Below are 21185 nucleotides of genomic sequence, written 5' to 3' on the forward strand. Positions count from 1 at the left end.
AGGGTCACATCCTGTCACATGGGTCGTCACTAAAGTACACATCTCTTCAAAGGGACACATGTATTGATCAAAGGACACATCTCTATGTCCAAAGGACATACTTATTCATTCAAGAGCCACACCCTTTCATTAGGAATGTGCCTCTTCATTTGTACCTATTCAGGCCCTATTTAACAAGGCCTTGTGTCTCAATGCAACAACACACTTTCCGCTCTTTGCCTCATGTTTACTAAGTATTTAAGCATTAAGATATTTTAATCATGTTTGATTAAGCTTAAAAGCTTAACAATGGTATCAAAGCAAGCAAACTCCACCTTGTGGGATGCCCACAACCAAACCCTAACCCTAAAAATAAAAAAACCCTAACCCTAGAAATCAACCAATCCCAACCCTAAAATCAGCCTTTGTCATGTGCACACCCAGTTGGTGTACAAGTGACATGGCATTCTAGGCATTCATAAGCATTAAGCAGAGCATTCTTGGCATTAAGCATGGCATTCAAGCATTAATCCAACATGTACAGCAATTAAATCATGTACTCAAGCGTAGATCACAATAGTTACAGCATGTGCAGCATTGTATGGGGTTGTTACAGCACCTACAACAATACACAAGGCATTAAGGGCATTTAGGGCATGCATCACAGCAAGTCGGGACCTGTGGCACGAGCCGACAACAGTTGTTGGGCATTTATGAGTCGTGGAGGACCTAGCCAAACAGGCTGACAGCAGTAACTGGCCGACCAACAACATAAATCATTATAAATAGAAATCGCATCATTCAGTTCATTTATCTTCCTTCTTCTTGGCATTTCCAGCCTAAGGAGCAAGGGGAATCAGTAGCATAGTCAGCATACAGTTAGAAGTCATACAGTTAGAAGTCAACATTCAGCCATCTCTTGCCTCCTACATAGAGGAAAGCCAGCATCTCAAGGGTGGACCTCAGCATTGGAGAAAGGAACATTCAGTCCATCATTATTCAGCATCTCTCTCTCTTCTCGACAAGGATACTCATTTAGGACAGACATAGATCTATTCATAGATCTCATTGTAACCATTGCATTTAATATAGTTGCATTGCATTTGCATTGAAACCATTCTCTATCTCTTAAGTATTTCTAAGTGCAGTTTAGTCCAGCCTAAGGTTGTTTTACTACGATCAATCCCTCGCATGTCACAGCCTTAGCAAGGGTCGTATGGAAGAACTAGAGAGAGTGCTCTAGCCAAAATAGGCCCCTTTGCCCAATTTTTCCTAATTTATGAATTCCCCCAAAATTTCTCAGTGCAGTTTAGTCCAGCCTAAGGTTGTTCTACTACAATCAATCCCTCGCATGTCACAGCCTTAGCAAGGGTTGTATGGAAGAACTAGAGAGAGTGCCCCAGCCAAAATAGGCCCCTTTGCCCAATTTTTCCTAATTTATGAATTCCCCCAAAATTTTGTAAGACCCTCTTCTACAAAAAAAAACAATGGATTGCTATGAAGGTTACCTAGGTATTATATAGACTAAAGCAAGCACGGAGAGCTCCCTCTCCATCATTTCGAGGAATCGTGGAGTCCATTTCTCTCCTCTTAGTTGAATCATCAGTCGTGATGAGTCACCTTTCTTCATAGTAAAGCCACAACTTTTCACTTTAAAAAAAAAAATCAAGACATAGGGTACCTAGAGGCTTTGATGATACGGGACTTAGAGGCTTCTCGCACTGTCAGTGATGTCACGACTGGTACCCTTGGGATTTACCCACACAGCCTTCTTTTTTGCCCGTAATTACACCTAGGATGTCAGCAAGCTTGTCCATCCGCTCATACACGCATTCGGCCTTCGTTCACCTCCGTCAAGAGGAATTGGCAAGTCGACCAGCTCCGCTAACAACATCCCAACCTGCCCTCCTTGGCTTTGATACCATGTTGGAAATTGGGGGCCATTTTCCGGGAGGTCACCCATCCCAGTAGTGTTCACACCACTGCGTGCTTAACCTCCACCACCCTAATCCCTTCCAAGCCACAAAAATCGGTGGAGGGATGATAATGGCCCTGGCACAAACGACGTTGTTGAAGACACCCACAAATTGACTATATTGCTGACGTCGAGTGCAGAACAAGACTGTCGACTAGCCTCTTGTTGCGAGTTACTAGGCTAACGACGTTGCCTCACACTCCACTGAGCCAATGTTGGAGGCACTCAACCACCAGAAGCGCATCTTCTCAACGTGAAGTGGCAGATACCGTTGAAGACGAGAGACTGGCAACCGCATAGAGACTGGCAACAGGCAATCGAAGATGCTTGGGTGAAGAGGGCCGCGTACAGACTAGTAGCCGGCGTTTGTTGGAGACACGTTGACCCCGTGCAACGTGGCTCGGGCATACAACACTGCTATGTAAATCAACACACCCTCTTTTGGGCTGTTGGGGAGCAACGCACAAAAGAGAACAGCTCTCAGCTATGATTGGCAACACACAGGCTTGGTTATGCTTGTGTGTATAGAAGAGTAGCAAGCAAAACAGTGCGGCGCAATGGGCAGCTATAGTGCAATCGATCCTGTGGTTACACAGTAGCAACACTAGGCTCCTGTCGTTGAAGGGCTATAAGGTGGCAATGAAGGTGTGGGGCGTACAAGATGAGTTAGCTTTAGAGGCAGCAATAGCAACAATTCGGAAGGTATGGGCCACTTCCTGGGAGGTCACCCATCCCAGTAGTGTTCACGCCACTACACACTTAACCTCCACTACTCTAATCCCTTCCAAGCCACAAAAATTGGTGGAGGAGGGATGATAATGGCCCTAGTCTTCTATTATTTATAGATGATCCCATTGCTTGGGACTCTATGCATATGGGATGTAGATGACCAGGCCAAGACCTTCCAACACCCTCCCTCGACGGCCAGGACATAGGGCACCCAGAGGCTCTAATGATATGGGGCTCAAAGGTTCTCACACTATCAGTGATGTCACGATTGGTACCCTTAGGATTTACCCACACAGCCTTCTTTTTGGCCCGTGACTACACCCGGCATATCAACAAGCTTGTCCATCTGCTCATACACGCATTCGGCCTTCGTTCAACTCCGTGGAGAGGAATTGGCAAGTCGACCAGCTCCGCTAACAACATCCCAACATGCCCTCCCTAGCTCTAATACCAAGTGAAGAGTTCTAGGTGAGGGTTGGAGCCTGCATAGTGAGACTAGGATGGATGGAAGCGCTTCATTACTCACAGTGTAGAGGAATGGAGAGAGAACAAAGCTGAAGAGAGATGAAATGCTAGAGAGAGAGTATTGCATGACTCAATAAAGATTTGATTGATAATTCAAACCTCCACTAAACACATGCTTTTATAGGCATAAAGCCTTATCTTTTGACTCAATCAAACTTGGATTACTTCTTCCCAAGGAAGCATCCTACACGCTTGACACTTGCATAATATCTAATCTATCCTAAGAGATTGTTCACACATAGACGCACTAGTACATATTAGTACAATCCCAACGAATATTCACACACTATGGCTATACGCTACCCTTTGACTTTGGAACCCGTACAATGATAAATAGCAGGAGAACATGTGTTGTCTCCAACAGGATTAGCAACAGGCTTTGCAGCAGATACAACAACAATTTCAACAACAACTTCAAGAATCCATGGCCACATTGGCTTCTCAGATCCAACAATGGCAGACGGATCACCATTCTCATACTAGTTCTCTAGCAGCAGTCGACATTACAACATCGGAACCAGACAATGAAGACAACATTCCTCCTGAGGTGAAAGGTGACGATCTTAAGACTTTATCACCTTTTGCAAGCTAGTAAAACAAAGAAATTGGAAATTAAGCCCCCTAAATTCTATGTAGGACAACACAATAAGCATACTCTTGAACAATGGCTTTACAAACTTCACTTGCATTTTGACTAGATGGTCCTTACCAATGCCAAGAAGATTACATTTGCTACATCCTTACTTAAGGATATTGCCTTACTTTGGTGGCAACGATGATAGCATGAAAAATGGCTACGACGTGGGAAAAATTTGAGCGGATCATTCGTAAATAGTTCATTCTTGCCAATGCGGATTTTCAAGCCCGAGCTCTTTTACGCCACTTGGACCAAACTGGTTCTCTGGCTTCTTATATCTCGCAGTTCACTAATCTGATACTGGAGATTGATTCTTTGTCCCTAGCGGACGAGCTTCATGCCTTCATTGAAGGTTTAAACCCACACTTCGTATCGATGTGCAAAAGTACAACCCTGTTGACCTTGCTACCGCTATTCATTACACCGAGCGTGTTGCGGATCTGAATCCCAATTCTCAAATATCGGCCTCTCACGGTCGCTATGGCAACAGTTCACATATGGCTCATGAAGGTTATGAACAATCCTCATCAGACAACTTTCAATTCCAACCCAACTCCCCTTGGCAACATTCGCAGCAACCTCGTTGACAAGATAGGTCATGTCATCTTCTTTCATTCTCAGCATTAGCTGTTATTTCAACCACATGCATCGGATCGTGGACGAGACTCTGGACGTGACCAATCTCACACTCCTCGTTCTGCAATAGCTTCGTCTTCTCTTAACCAGCAAAAGACGGGATTGTGTATAATTTGTAATGGCAAACATAGATAGTTTGAATGCCCTAAACGACCCAATGCTCCTCAAAACCGTAATGTAGAACCTTCAACTTCAGAAAACTGCTCTAATAAAGGAAAACATGCAAAAGCTCATGCACTTCATGTTAGTCCTAATCTTACACATCTATGGCAAACTTTATTGAGTCACTTGATGACCACACCGAGGATTCTTCCAGCATGGCTTCACATGAACAACAAGATGATATTGAAAAGTCCTTGGATTCTTTGTCTCAAGATGATGAGTCCCCGTCACCAACAATGGACTTCTTTGAAGACACAGACATTACCAAAGTGGATATAACACTTGTTTCAACCTTACCCACATGGGATGACACAATCGATATCAAGCAAGAGCATAATGGTTTCAACATTGTAGAGAATTTCACACATTCTTGTAACAAATTGGATTCTTCTACACCGCAACATAGCCAAGTCAACTTCAAGCCCAACATTTAGAAGAACACAAAGAAGAAGACGTTAAAGAATGATACTACAGCTTGGGATTTAGCATTTAAAGCACGACAACAAGACAATACAGGAAACTTATTCTTCACCACAAGCATAAATGGCCTAATGACAAAGATCTTCACCAACATCGAAAGTCAATTATTTAGCCGGCGTCGTATTTTAAGTGGGAGAGACTGTCACGATTGTGACTTAATCTCTCTAATTACTATTGATTAGCCTTCAAACATTGAAAGGACACCAATAAAGGATCACATCCTGTCACATCGGTCATCACCAAAGGACACATCTTTCCAAAGAGACATATCTATTGATCAAAGGACACATCTCTATGTCCAAAGGATATAACTATTCATTCAAGAGTCACACCCTTTCATCATTCAACAACATCAGAAGTCTCTTATCTAACCAGAGTCCTATTTTAAGTGGGAGAGAATGTCACAATTGTGACTTAATCTCTCTAATTACTATTGATTAGCCTTCAATCATTGAAAGGACACCAGTGAAGGGTCACATCCTGTCACATGGGTCATCACCAAAGGACACATCTCTTCAAAGGGACACATCTATTGATCAAAGGACACATCTCTATGTCCAAAGGACATAACTGTTCATTCAAGAGTCACACCCTTTCGTTAGGGATGTGCCTCTTGATTTGTACCTATTCAAGCCCTATTTAACAAGGCCTTGTGTCTCAATGCAATAACACAGCTTTTCACTCTTCGCCTCATGTTTACTCAAGCATTTAAGCATTAAGATATTTTAATCATGTTTAATTAAGCTAAAAGCTTAACATTGAGATATTTTAATCATGTTTAATTAAGCTAAAAGCTTAACATTGAGATTCAAGAAAACAGCCGAATATGTGAAATGCCAAAAAAACATCTATTTTGAAGGCTGAGAATGCCAAAATGTGTTTCGGGCTCAATGATCCCCCAAACCTAACATTTCACACACTTTTACCATCATTACACATGAAGCTAAAATGTTGCATCATGGCATATTCGTTTCATTTCACAACATTCACCAGTTTGTCAAATAAAAGTCCTAACCATTGAAATGAAGGTGAACCCTTCAAAATTGACAATGCTACCACCACAACAAGTATACCTTTGATTGGAAAACCACATTTCCACACACACTTGGCATTGAAATCATTACCTCAATCATCATAAACCATGTTGATTACATGGATAAAGCACTTTTCATTTCACAGCATTCACCAGTTTGTCAAATAAAAGTCCTAACCATTGAAATGAAGGTGAACCCTTCAAAATTGACAATGCTACCACCACAACAAGTATACCTTTGATTGGAAAACCAAATTTCCACACACACTTGGCATTGAAATCATTACCTCAATCATCATAAACCATGTTGATTACATGGATAAAGCACTTCAGCAATACATCAAGGCAATGTATTTAGAATGACTAACCTTTCCAAGTTGGGTTATAAACTCCCAATCATCAACTAGCTGCTTCTTTAATGTGCCTGGAAGAGGAATCTTAATCACTTGATCGGATTCATCAATATCTCTATCCTGACAATTGAAAACAGTAGAAAGCTTCAAGCAATGCAATAGTGAGATTCAGAAGAAAAAAAAAAGTAATTGATCCTGGTACGCAAAACATAGAGAATCTAGATGCACTACATGCATGTGAATCTGAACCTATAAGGTGTACACTGCACATATGATATTTGTATTCAATGGAACTCAGATATTTTATCACACTCACATGATGTCCCATATTTACGTGATCAAACTACATCGTAGCATGGGGTGGCTTATAAGAAAGCACCTAAACTTCAATAATAACACCACATGAGCAAGGACTGTACATACCTCAATACCTGAGTCTGCTTTACGCTTTCTCCCTCTTGTCACTGTAATTATACAATCAGCAAAAGACAACCTGCAGTAAGATATATATGGAACTATCCACACACTTAGCATTTAGCCTAGCATGGCCTCTAAAACACATCCCCGTGTGAAGCTAAGTTTAATTAGTCCAGTGTATGAGTTGTCCCACTCTGCATGTGACATACATGTACTATCTGAGGGGCCTATTTATGGGTCATCTGCCCTCGGTCGTCCGGTTGGCCTGCCGAAACTAGGCTAGAAAGCCTTGTTGACATGGGCAAACAATCTTTAAATACTTTACATGTCCATTGGTAAGGGGGGCCTTTTATCTCCCTTTTCTCCTCAAAACCACCATGCATGCAATGATGATCCCTTCCGCTAGGGAATATTAGCTTTCTAAATCCTAGAAACTTAGGATCCTAGCCCCTCCATTATGAGGCCCAAAAAGGTCCCCTAATAATCACTCAGGATACAAACTGGCATATTACCCCATTCCAAAGTAGGACCTTGAGCCCACTCTCAACATACCACAAGGCTCTCATCTCTCAGTATACATAAGGACAAAGCTAATTCCTTCTAGCTCAACCTTCATGCTCCAACTCTCTGACTTTGTATACATGAATTTCACTAGTTAATCCGGATGGCATCCTTCGGGAACATAATTCAGATTTGGATTGTGCCAACACATCTTCCAACAAAAATGCAAACAATTTCTTACAATGGCGGCTACCGTACTTGAGAAGCAATGTTTTGTAATCACCTGACATTTCTTATTATGCCAATAAGGAAAGGTTACGAACGACAAGTAGAGAGAAGGGTAAATTACCTGTTGTTGTACTCTTGGGTCTACTTGGTGCAATGCGTCCCTTCAGATTTTTGTCACCATTCTGGTTTTTGAAGAGCTTCTTTTGCTTTTCAACATTTGCTTCACTGTACTTCATCAAACGATCTGTGCCTACCCACTCATCCCAACTACTCTCGCAACTCACAAAGCATACATTATCAGAAACCTTCCATTGACTGCTTAACAAAACTTCAAAGCAATGTGTCAATTACTTGAAACCTTCCATTGACTGCTTAACAAAACTTCAAAGCAATGTGTCAATTGCTTGAAACGGAACAAATGACTCACTTTTTGCTCCATCCCTGCACACAAGCATGGCAAAGAGCTGAGAGTGATCTCCAAGCACCAACGTAATTAGAATATGTTTACATTCAAAATAAAACTTAATTAGTACATGTATAAGAAACAATTATTGTAGAAGAATGCTATAAAAAGTAGAGGGTTAAAGCAGTATCAGGAGTCACACGAGGAAAACGTATGAATGAGCCAAGGTTTGCAGATACAAGATGCCAACAGCACACTCCCAGAATCCAGATTGCTAGGTAATGCTACTCCGACAGCTCATGGGCGACCTTGACTTCCAATTGAGGCCACGTCTACAGATTCTAGAACTAGGAGGTCAAGAACTATTCAAACTCCTGCAGTCTTCCTCCTCATGAAGGAACCATTCCTAGACCCATTGGTCTTGAAGAGTTGTGGGTAACACAGATGACTGGTCTGCCATGAAGAAGCTACACATCACAAGACACTCTGTAAGGAAATGGTCTTCGTTAGCATGAGCTTCTTGGCCTCTTAAATGTCACCAATGAACACAAAACACCTGTGTAATCACTCCGCCCGATCAGTAAGCTCTATGAGGCAGTACAATGGCACTGGCATGGGTACACTTAACACCAGAAAAACAGCAATTGCAATCTCTTCATGTGAGAAGTACGTGGGAGTATTATTTTCTTAGGGCAAGGTTTAATGTGATCTAGCATTTCTTACTAATGTGGCCTTTTGTACGTTGCAAGCCAACACTTCTAACAATGTTTGAAAAGAGTGACCAGAAAGTTGTAATGCTTAAATGTCACCAATGCACACAACACACCTGTGTAATCACTCCACCCGATCAGTAAGCTCTACAAGGCAGTACAATGGGACTGGCATGGGTGCACTTAACACCAGAAAAACAGCAATTGCAACCTCTTCATGTGAGAAGTGCATGGAAGTCTTATTTTCTTGGGGCAAAGCCTTTTGTACCTTGCAAGCCAACACTTCTAACAATGTTTGAAATGTGTGACCAGAAAGTTGTAATGCAAGCATCTCCACAGGGTTGACAAAGGCTCCTTGTCATGTACACAGTGTGTATCTACCGTGTGCTACACGCACACAAGACTAGCTTCGAGGTTTGGGGAAGCTTGGAGCTAGGCAGGTTGCTTGGCGAGCTGAGTTAGGGATAGACTAACGGGCGGGCACCCAAGTATGGACGAGCGGGCGCCCAAGTGTGCACACCCGATGACCTGCCAAGAGCCTATAAAAGGGTGGCCAAGGTTAGTCATTAGTGATATGGAGTCTCACATGTCTTTGTGAAAGCTCTATGGTCAGGAGCCTGGATCTAGTGCAGACGTGCGCCTGCTTTATGCAACCGAGGCCGGCAGCAGTCTCTAGACCCGCAAGGGTAGCTTCGTGGCGGTATGGGACGTCACGAGGTAGAGATTGGTCGGTACATTCATCTAGTTAGCTCAGCTCGTGGTTCGGTGGGGACAGCCAAGACTTGTGGGCTTGCCCACGGCTGTCAAGGTTGCGAGGTGAGTCAGGCCTGCACCCCCTTCATGTTTGTATGGTTTGTTTGCAGGTTTCGAGTCTTGTACTAGGAGCGTTCTACGAGGAGATCCTATGAGGATTTGACAGTGGTATCAGAGCAAGCCTCGTGAACGAGCAAGTCGGTAGGTAGAGAAAAAGAGCTCGAAGAAAAGGTATGAGTTTGAGAAGCTTGCTGTTTTTCTGAGTATACTGCTGTTTTTTTCAAATTCAGCATGTTTCTTTGCATCGTAGGAACCCGTGATGAAGGTTTTGGTCTTGTTAAGGGTTGGTTTGCTTAGCGAGAAGAAGGGCTGTATGTTTTGCAACTGTATGAACAATTTGTGGAAGAGAGAGAGAAAAGAAAAAGCCAGTCGGCTGCTGGTATGAGAGAGAGAGAGAGAGAGAGAGAGAGAGAGAGAGAGAGAGAATAGCGCCGGTTCTTTGCTCTAAAGGTTGTATCGCCTATGTGTGTGACGCCTGAAGATTGCGCAGCCTATACGTGTGAGGACACCAACTAGTCACAGTCGGGCTGGTACACTTAGGCGTGGGCTGGTACACACAAGCAGGCAGGCGAGTGGCCTAGCGCCCGTAGGCGGACACACCTTGCAGTCGGGCTGTGTGCGAAGTCACGGGCGCAGGTGCGCCGATTTTAGCAAGGCGCAGTCGGGCAAGCACGTGCGTAGAAGGTCCACGCAAGACGATGGGCGTCAGACAGGCGGGCGCTAATTGCAGGCGTACGGGTGGCAAGCAATCGGGCGCAGAAAAAAAAGCGAACAACAAAGTGTGACGTGTAGTTTTTAGCTTTTGTTTTTTTAGAAAAAACAAAAAACCCACGCCTTGTTTCGTTTGCTGAACCTTAGAAAGGGTTTAAAAAACCCATGCTTTGCTTTTTATGTGTTTTTTTTAAGAAAACAGAATATATATATATATATATATATATATATATATATATATATATATATATATAATTTTATTTTATTTTTTTAATTACAAAAGCAAAAGCTAAGTTAGCTTTTGGTGAAGCCTATATATTTCCCTTAAGCGGGCTTTTTGCCACACATCTCTCAAGCTCTCAAGTTGTCTAGCACTCTTATTTATGCAAGATCAACCTTTTCTCTCACCTTGCCCTCTTCAAGATGTCGACCCAAAAATCCGAGTTGGAGCCCATTCTCGAACATGAAGACCTGCCAGCTACGGAAGCCACCGATGCCGATCTTTTCGACAATTTTGTTTCAAAATCTAAAAATCAGATTTCCAAGAGTTTAAAGTTGCTCTCGAAGCTTCTTCCTCGAGACGTCAAGCACAAATCGCGCGCAGATGCAAGCTTTACAGAACTCCATCTCTTTGTTGACCACTACCCTTTCTACTCTTTCGGGTATGGATACCTTGGCATTTGCTTTAGGCCCCAATATTACTTCGGAACAGTTTGGGGGCGAGCAAAAGCGGTGTACCAAGGAGATAGTGGACACTTGGCTACATAAGTGGCAAGTCCATTTTCAGTTTCATCCATATGACGATGGAAAAAAGATCCAATTAGCAACAGGTTTCCACTCAGACAAAGCTTTGCTTTGCTGGAAAGAACTCAACCCTAAACCAACGACTTGGGCACAGTTCGAAGACGTCTTCAAGAAAGAATTCCTCAAGAAAGAGGATGACTATGATGTTGTTGCCCGGTTTACTACTTTGACCATGACCTCGCAGAACCTCACTTACAAGGTCTATCTCCAGAAATTTAGGGACTTGCAGATGAAAGCTACGAAGATGGATTCCACAACTCTTTTGGGTTTCTTCGTAGCCGGTTTACCCGACTCATACCGTTTACAGGTTAAAAACAACAAATGCAAAAACTTTGGACAAAGCCATTCATTCCGCTCGTATCTATGATGATACAATGGTCTCTTCTAAGTCTAAACCCATTACCGAGCAGGGAAACAAGCACAAAAGGAAGTTCTCCACATCGATGACTAGCACGACAGAAGGAAAGTGTTCGGACCAACCTTCAAAGAAATCAACTTCGACCCAAGCAAAGAAGAAACGTCTCCTCAAGGCTTTGAAGCTCAAGAAGGAGGGACGTTGCTTCATCTGCGAAGAAAAAGGACATATGCGTAACGAGTGCCCGAAGCAAAAGGGTGCAAAGACCAACGCAGGACCCAAGCCAAAGGCAGCTAACCAATTGTCTTTGACAGGTACGTCAATTACAATACTTTCTCGCCCTAGTACATGTTCTCATTGTCTGTTTAACTCTAAAGTTTTTGGCTTGCATGATCTTCTCCGAGTTTATGGAGAAGTGAATGGCCATAGAATCAACATTCTTCTAGACCCTGGCAGCTCACACAACTTTGTTAATTACAAACTTGTGCAGAAATTGAGTCTTGACACAACACCCAACGATCATACCTATGAGGTACGCCTACCTGCGGGTCGGTAAGTATGGGATCGAAAGGGGGAGACACTACCGATCCGGATTTAGGACTACAAAGATACTATGGAATGCTATATTATGCACCTAGAACATGTAGACTTGTTATTAGGAATTGAGTGGTTTAAGACTCTTCAAGTCCAGATAGATTGGTCTAGTCATATTTTTTCTTTTGAACATAGGAACACCCAGTATAGTATTTTAGATGATTGTATACATCCCTCTCAGGGACCTCTTGTAAATACAGTTGATTTTGGTAATATAATGGATTCTTTTTTGTATACTGCTTTCCATTGTGTATTGATTCCACTTTCTTCATTTCTCATATCTTTTATGGATGTCAATGAATTAAGTGTATTTGAAAGCAAAGAATTACAGAAGATACTTGATTCGTTTCAAGATGTATTTCCTAAGGAACTGCCATCGGGCTTACCACCTAAAAGGGCAATAGATCATCGTATTGACCTGATCCCTGGTGCTCACCTTGTTAGTATTCCACCTTACAGGATGAGCCAAGCTGAGAAAGATGAGTTGGCCAAACAACTCGAAGATTATTTGAGGATGGGACACATCCGTCCTAGTAAATCACCTTGGGGTACACTTGTGTTGCTTAGGAGAAAGAAGGACAACACCTGGAGAATGTGCATAGATTACAAGAAATTGAACAAGCTGACAATTAAGAACCGTTATCCTCTCCCTAGATCAAAGGACAACACCTGGAGAACGTGCATAGATTACAAGAGATTGAACAAGCTGACAATTAAGAACCGTTATCCTCTCCCTAGATCAAATGACCTGATTGACCGGTTAGCCGGAGCGAAATATTTCACGAAGATAGATTTACGTACTGGCTATCACCAGATACGTATTCATGAAAGACATGTCGAAAGAACCGCCTTTCGGACTAGGTATGGCCATTACGAGTTTCTCGTATTATCTTTTGGGTTAACCAATGCTCCAGCCACTTTCCATGATGAACGATCTTTTTCGTGAACATTTGGAAAAATTTGTGGTTGTGTTCCTGGATGATATTTTGATATATAGTCGTACTCTTGAGGATCACGTTAGACACCTCATGATTGTCTTAACTATTTTAAGACAGAATCGACTATATGCTAAATTAAGTAAATGTGAGTTTTTCATGAGACAGACATCATTTACTTGGGACACAAGATCACTAGAGATGGATTGAGCATTGACTATGACCGAGTTCAGAAGGTTCTGGCCTGGCCTATACCGCGAATAGTGAAACAACTTCATTCTTTTCTCGGTTTTGTTGTTTTTCTTCGGAAATCTGTGCGGGAGTACTCTCAGCTCACACTACCGATAACCGACTTGTTGAAAGGTCGGACGTAAGTCAAATCAGCCTATCACTTAGAATAACGATCTCGATATGGCCTTCAGACTTTTAAAAGATAAAGTCAAGGAAGCACCTATCTTAGCATTGCCCAATCCTAGTCGGCATTATGTTCTTGAAATAGATGCCAGTGACTATGCCATCGGGACTGCTCTATTTCAAGATGGTAGACCTATTGCTTTTGAAAGGAAAAAGCCAGACGACACTCAATCTCGTTGGCCAACCCTTGAGAAGGTGCTTTATGACCAAGACTCGATGACTGAGCAGCCTAACATTCAGGCTGTAGGAGGCCAGTAGATGATTCGGAATGGTTTACTATTCCATAATAACAAACTTTGTGTACCACAGATCCCGGACATTAGGTCCAAGATTCTTAAGGAGTGTCACGACGCTCCTTCTGCTGGACACCCTGGGGTACACAGGACATTATTGTTAGTGAAACACACTTTTTATTGGCCAAAGATGAAAGGGTATGTAGAAGACTATATTCTCAAGCGTCAAGTTTGTCAAGCAAATAAAGCTGAACGCTTTAGACAGGCTGGGTTGTTGCATCCTTTGTAAATCCCAGGTAATAAATGGGAAAGTATTTCCATGGATTTTATTACCGGATTGCCAAGAACACATCAAGGCCACGATTCTATTTAGATTATGGTAGATCGCTTGACAAAAATAGCTAGATTTTTACCGACCTGGAAGACCATTACAGCTACGCAATTAGCAAGGCAGTTTATCGAGCAAATGTTTAGAATGTACGGGTTACCGCAGGACATAGTCAGTGATAGGGACTCTAAGTTTACGAGTGATTTTAGGAAACTTGTTTTTGAGAAGTTGGAAACAACTTTGAATTTGAGTTCCTCGGATCATCCTCAATCTGATGGCCAGACTAAAAGAGTGAATCAGATTTTGGAGGATATGCTTCGAGCATATGTATCCAAAAGGCAAAGTTCATGGGAGGATTATCTTCCTATGTTAGAATTTGCATATGACAGTACTAAGCATACGAGTACAGGTTTTAGTCCTTTCATGCTTATGTATGGTTTTCAACCTAGATCACCTGTTACAATGGAATTCTCAAGACTTTAGCATGATGCAACACGTAATTTTTTGCAAGATATGCAAGATATGTTACAAGTTGCAAAGGAATCTATTAGAAGTGCTCAAGACCGAGACAGATTTTATTCTAATAGACATCGTTCACCCAGAGAGTTCTCTGAAGGAACGATGGTGTATTTGCGAGTTCCGAAAAATTCCGAGACTTTACGGACAGGTCGATCTCCGAAATTATCCCCTAGATACTGTGGACCATTTCGTATTACATGACGGATTGGTTCAGTCGCATATGAATTGGATTTGCCTTCTCATGTGAAAGTTCATCCTTTATTTCATGTCAATAGACTTAAGGAAGTACTGGGTGGACTAGACCAGTTAGTTACTCCTCAAGAAATCATAGATGTCGAGGACATGACATTTGTTCCACACGAACCTGAAAAGATTCTTGGATTTCATGAATGAAGATTGCGTAATACGCTTATCACGGAATACAAGATCAAGTGAAAGGATCGTGTTAAGGAGGACGCTACATAGGAGACATTGACTACTCTTCAAAGAGATTACCCTAGCTTTTTAGTGAGCTCAGGAGTGAGCTCTTAGAGGAAGGAGAGTATGTCATGTACACAGTGTGTATCTACCGTGTGCTACACGCACACAAGACAAGCTTCGAGGTTTGGGGAAGCTTGGAGCTAGGCAGGCTGATTGGCGAGCTAAGTTAGGGATAGACTAACGGGAGGGCAACCCAAGTATGGACGGGTGGGCGCCCAAGTGTGGATGCCGGATGACCGGCCAAGAGCCTATAAAAGGGTAGCCAAGGTTAGTCATTAACAAGGTGGTAAGGTACGTAGTGTACGGTACGCTATCAGTACGTACGGAACGTACTTCTGTACGGAACAAATTTTAAGGTACGTAAACAGTACGTACCATTTGTAAACAGTCCTAGAAACCTGAATATTTTGTAGACATAGCAACCAAAATACTTAAAATAAAGAGACTGAACCTCACTACTTAAAGTTTAAATCAATTATCAGTTACCAAGCCCATTACACAATACCTCATGTTAACAGTCATAGTGATATAAGTAAGAACCATGAAAGTCACAGATGATAAAAGAGAGTACAAATATCATGTCTACAGCTGCCAGCACATGTCCTGGTCCACAAGTGCAAAAAGCAAAACAATAAAACACTACAGTTGTCTAGACTCTAGAGTCTAGACTCTAGAGTCTAGACGCAAGAGTCTCAAATCTCATCATCAGATGAAGATGATGAGTCTTCTGAAGAGAGCATGCCTCCATCATTGATACCATTGCCCTCTTCATCCAACTCTGGCTCAGCAGCAACAAGCTCCAGTGCATCCTCGTCATGTGCCTCGGGGGGGGGGGGGGGGGGGGGGGGAACGTACGGATCCGTACAGTACGGTACTGTACCGTGCCGTATGGCTGTACCGTACTGTACGGATCCGTACGTACGTACGGAATCAACCTTGGTCATTAATGATATAGAGTCTCGCGTGTCTTTGTGAGAGCTCTATGGTCAGGAGCCTGGATCTAGTGCAGATGTGCACCTACTTTATGCAATCGAGGCCGACAGCAGTCTCGAGGCCCGCAAGGGTAGCTTCGTGGCGATATGGGACGTCACGAGGTAGAGATTGGTCGGTACGTCCATCTAGTTAGCTTTAGCTCGTGGCTTGGTGGAGACAGCCAAGACTTGTGGGCTTGCCCACGGCTCTCAAGGTTGGGAGGTGAGTCAGGTGTGCACCCCCGTCATGTTTATTTGGTTTGTTTGCAGGCTTCGAGTCTTGTACCAGGAGCGTTAGATCCTATGGAGATTTGACAAATCCAGGCTCCTGACCATAGAGCTCTCACAACGACACGCGAGACTCTATATCACTAATGACTAACCTTGGCCACCCTTTTATAGGCTCTTGGCCGGTCATCGAACATCCACACTTGGGCGCTCGCCCGTCCATACTTGGATGCCCGCCCATTAGTCTATCCCTATTTCAGCTCGCCAATCAGCTTGCCTAGCTCCAAGCTTTCCCAAACCTCGAAGCTAGTCTTGTGTGCGTGTAGCACACGGTAGATACACACTGTGTACATGACACTCCTCACTGTTGAAACAATAAGAACGGGATTTTTTTCTAGAATAGACCCTTCTCTTAGTTAAAAGAAAATCCGCCACGAGTCGTAATACAACACGGGGAACGATAGTAAAAAAAGCCACACGCAAGTATGAGGAAGACTAGCGCTGTCGTGAAGAAGCCAACCGAGAATTCCAGCAAAGACTCAATTGGGAGGCTATGCAAATCAGCATTAACAAACGATGGCACAGATTCTAGCATCCCTCCCCAGGATGGCTCCAAATCCTTCGTCCTCCAACACCATCATTCGAACTTCACCAAACCTTATTAAGTATGAAGGTAAGTGTGATCATGTTGCTGTTACTCAGTTTATTCATCAGTTTGAAGCACATTTTTTATTAGCTAGAATCACAAATCCACAAGACAAAGTCCATGTGGCAGCACCTCAACTCACTAGGGAAGCTGTTACTTGGTGGCAACATTGGTCTCAGCTTCACACAGACCCCTTAGCAAACCAATATCTGTTTGATGGGGCTCTTATCCATCAATTTGTTCAAAAACTCAACCAGCCTCCTGATAGTCTAGTCAAGAATATAAAACCCATCCTCTATTTCACAAGCCATAAATATGGCCAGAGAATATGAAAGAGTTTTTCCATTGGAAGATACTCGGAAGGACGTGAATCCTTCCATCTTAACCAAGAAAAGGTCCCTATTTCAAGAGAAGTGCCCAACCCACCCCTCGCTAAGAGGAATCGTGAGCCATAGCAAAGTCAAGGTCAGAAATAGGGGTAACAGGACTAGAGAGCAAGACACGAACTCCTAAACAATGCATCAAAAAAGACATGTAAGCATCCATCCTCATTCTTTCTAGGAGATGTGCTATCGCAATCCAAATCCTCTATGTTTCCTTGCACTCCATAAGCAATGGTAGATGTCTCTGAAGCTCCTACACATCTCAAGCATTCTTTGGAGTTTTCTCGTGGGCTACTAGAGGATACTCAACAACTTGTAGTGTTTCTTCAAGAGTGGTCGGACAAATGGGAAGTGCTAGATTAGGCAACAGTTGGACATCTACTCTTTGGAGGTCTTTGTGCTGATGCGCCGAGGAAGGAATGTGAGCTTTCGCACTAGATGCATAGTAGTCTCGCATTGTTCGAGATCTTGGGTTATCCTCGATGAGCTTTGCTTGGATATTTTCCTTTTATAAAAGGGAACTTTATATGGACATCTTATATGGACATCGCGCAACTGAGGCCAACTACCATGCAAGTGGGGGAGAATGTGACACACCTCACCTGCAAGTATGCATGGAATAGCATGTCTAGGTAATCACACAAGTACCTTTAGGCCCATGTAATGCAATTGAGCCTGCTACATGGCACTGCCACATAGCAGTCGCCTATTGGTCATCTGGTCGGTAACCTATTTAAGCTAGTCATGGACACAAAATAGCAGGCCAACAATCCCACATCTGGCCGACCAACATATTTGCATCATATATATACGTGCCTCAGACATTCGCCACAGTTGGACTTCACAGAGCGTTGCGAAGTGCTAGCTAGGGTAGTCACAAGGTTGCAACTGACTTTTTCACTCAGCCATATCCATTCATTCAGTTGTATTACTTCTTTCTTGTACATACTTCAGACATTAGTTTAGAACTCTTGTGTGTGTTGAGTGTGATTCTACAGCACTCTTCTTTCTATCTCTGAAAACCCTAGCACATGGGCACAAGTGTTCCACACCGTAAAACTCCATCCGCTAAAGCAAATATAAGCTATTGAGGCTACAAGTATCCGCAAGATTTGTAATGAAGCGGTGGGGCCAAGGGCCAAGCATAAGTTGTATTGGACCAAAGGGCCAAGTGTAAGTGGGGGACATAGGCTTATGGGTCAAAGGCCAAGTAAGATGGACATTAATAAGTATGTGTGAAAAGGAGGCCATGGTATATAGGCCAATGTGAATAGCTAATCACAACTAACTCATACTAATCAAAATTACAAGCTAATAAGCTTCCATGGCAATCTTGTCCTTCTCCTTGGTCATGGATAGTGCTCCTACACCCATGTCATCACTCCATGCCTTGAGTGATCATAGCTAGTTCATTGCAATGGTATCAGAGCTTCTCATTGATCCCATTTTCCCCAAATTTCATCATGATTAGCTACAGAATTTTCAGCCCCTTTTGTGCTCCAAGAAAATCCTAGAATCTCATAGGTTCCATCAAATCTCTTGCTCAAACTTCATGTGCATGTAACCAAGCATCTAACTAAGCCTTAGTGATGATTCTTGGGCACCATAAGCAAGTGATTGAGGCTTGGAAACTCAGCAGCAGGGCGGCGAAATTCAGAAGGGCTGGCGGCAATTTTCGTGAAGGGCCAAGCCCTTGGACTCTCCAAAAAGCTGCAAAACAGAGATCCACATTTTTCATCAAGGTAAGGACATTTTCCACCATATATTCATGATCATGGCTTTGTGGTAATCCTCGAGCATTTGCTAAGCTTTTCCTTGTATTTCTTGCTTGATTCTTAGATTTTTTGAATCTTCCCTTGAGATTTAGGACTTTCTTAAAAGAAACCCTAATTTCTTGACATCTGTCATTCCAACTTGCCATTAGCCTTGTCTAATCATCATTAATTACACTAATGATACCATTAAACAAGCTAATGCTTCAAATAGACCAATGATCAAGCCATGTGTCTCAAGTTTGGGAGTTCTTGATCAAATCCATACACCATTGGATGCCATTGGAACCATTTGATGCTTCTTCAATCATTGGTGTGACACTCAAGCTATCTCTATGCTTGGGAATGTCAAGATACACGCCAATCCACATGCTATTTGCTTCACCTTGATTGTTGCATTAGTGTTGATGTTCTTTGGACAATGGAGCTTCGGAAGTGAAAGTATAGCATGAGTACATGCTAATGTAATAATGAATTGTACATGAGTTCATGCAAAGCATTGTAAGTCATCATACCTAGATCTTTGAAGTTCAAATCACACCTATTACATCACTTTGTACCCCACATTCTATTCCTAGAATCTTGACGTGTGAGGGTACCTTGGCATTTGGTTGGAGAGGCCACGGAGAGCATGGTTTGAATCTTCCTTACCGTGAGTGCCGCAGTAAGGCAGTAAGAAAGAGGATTAGGTACATTGGATGTGAAGAAATGGCCCCAACTTGTGCCTAGTTTTGACCTAGGTACGAGGATAGAAAGTGCTTGGTAGGAGATCGGCAAGCATCAACGCTTTACATCAACAACAATTGGGATTAATTTCGGCATCCAACAACATCCTACATTCAACATTGCATTCAAGAAATTGCATGGATAAATGCAATTATGTCACACGGTAAAGAGAGGATGGACAATGGCAATGGCATTGCATGAGCCTATGTTACATGCATGATTGAGCAAATGATGCCTTTGTTGGGATGCAAAGTGATGCAAATTTGTTGATGGATTGTTATCAAGAGTTGATGTGAATGGTGGATATTAGATTGTGGACACATCTATATTGAGATTTTGTCACAAAAACAAAGGAGACCATGCCAAAAAAAATTAAAATTTACATACATGGTTGGGATTGAGAGAAATTGTGGACACACATAAGGTGTTTTTGGATGCCAATGATGCTTGGAAGCAAGGGATAGTACATGTGGAGCATGTGGAAGGCAAATGGGTACTAAAGGAGCTCATGAGCAAAATCTGTAGATTTGCAAAACCCTAATTCAGTAAAATTACATTAGGACTAGAGTTTGGGTGATTATATAGGCTCTTAGTACTCCCTTATACCTTCCCAACAAGCCTTAAACCTCTCCGTTCCGACATCATTTGGATCCCCAACTTGCCATTTTCCATTGGAGATCAAACTTAAGCCAATCAAAAACGGCAAGCTATTTGGGACAAATGACATCATAGAAAGGATGTACATCATTCGGGCTTCCCAACAATCCATAGTACACCCGAATCCGATGTCGTTTGAGGGGTCAAACCTATATGGTTAAATTTGACCAAAAAGTCAAAACAGAGGATATCTGCACTTTGACTTTGGTCAAACCCTCTTAGGCGTAGTTAGTACTTGTCATCACAAGACCACACACTAAATTTCATCTAAATTTGATGACTTTTGAGTACTTAATGGCCTAATTCCTATTTTCAATAGAATCGCATAAACCCTAAAACAGAGAATATTAAGACTATTTGAAAATCTTTTGTTTCTACATATTTGCATTCTACGCCACAAGATCTATCCATAGAGCCCTAGATCATCGAATTCCAACATCATTCAAGCCTTCTACTAGCCATTTCCCATTTTCAGCTTTTTTGCCAAGGTGGCATCCGTCTAAGCAAGCAATGGAACTTCATGAGATAGGAAAAGATAGGGAAATGGTGAATGAGGATCGTGTAGAGGAGATTGGTGATGAGGTTATGAATTTACAAGATGGCAACATTGCAAATACGGCACATAGGACCAATCATGTGCAAATTGGGCCAAGTTTTGCAAATGTGGTTAATACATCAAATCATTTGGGGGAAGCAAATGCACAAGCAATACCCACTATGACAAATGATATGTCACAAATGATGATGATGATGAGAAGCATGATGGAAAGCATGATGCCACTTCTGCAAGAGATTACGGACACCATAACACAAACACTTGTGCAAGAGATTAGGGACATGCATGGAGA

General features: G+C 42.5%; 1 protein-coding gene across 7 annotated transcripts in view; it reads right to left on the reverse strand.

The window, feature by feature from the left end:
* LOC147641730 (protein MRG1-like) overlaps nucleotides 1–21185 on the reverse strand; it is a 95990-nt gene that overhangs the window by 13614 nt on the left and 61191 nt on the right. For 6 of the 7 annotated variants that reach the window (XR_015266008.1, XR_015266007.1, XM_086798978.1 and 3 more), the window contains exons 3-6: nucleotides 8083–8096; nucleotides 7777–7922; nucleotides 6933–6973; nucleotides 6525–6629 (exon numbers count right to left, since the gene is read on the reverse strand). Coding sequence is in view for 5 of the 7 variants with exons in the window: in XM_086798978.1 (XP_086655104.1) it covers nucleotides 6525–6629; nucleotides 6933–6973; nucleotides 7777–7922; nucleotides 8083–8096 (306 nt within the window). In the remaining 2 variants the exon portion in view is untranslated. Of the gene's footprint in view, nucleotides 1–6524; nucleotides 6630–6932; nucleotides 6974–7776; nucleotides 7961–8013; nucleotides 8097–21185 lie in introns of those variants that run through there. The other variant, XM_086798974.1, reaches the window with a different exon arrangement.

The sequence above is a fragment of the Cibotium barometz genome, chromosome 1 (genome assembly GCF_041138505.1).
Source record: "Cibotium barometz isolate CiBa-2024 chromosome 1, ASM4113850v1, whole genome shotgun sequence".
NCBI classification, from domain to species: domain Eukaryota; kingdom Viridiplantae; phylum Streptophyta; class Polypodiopsida; order Cyatheales; family Cibotiaceae; genus Cibotium; species Cibotium barometz.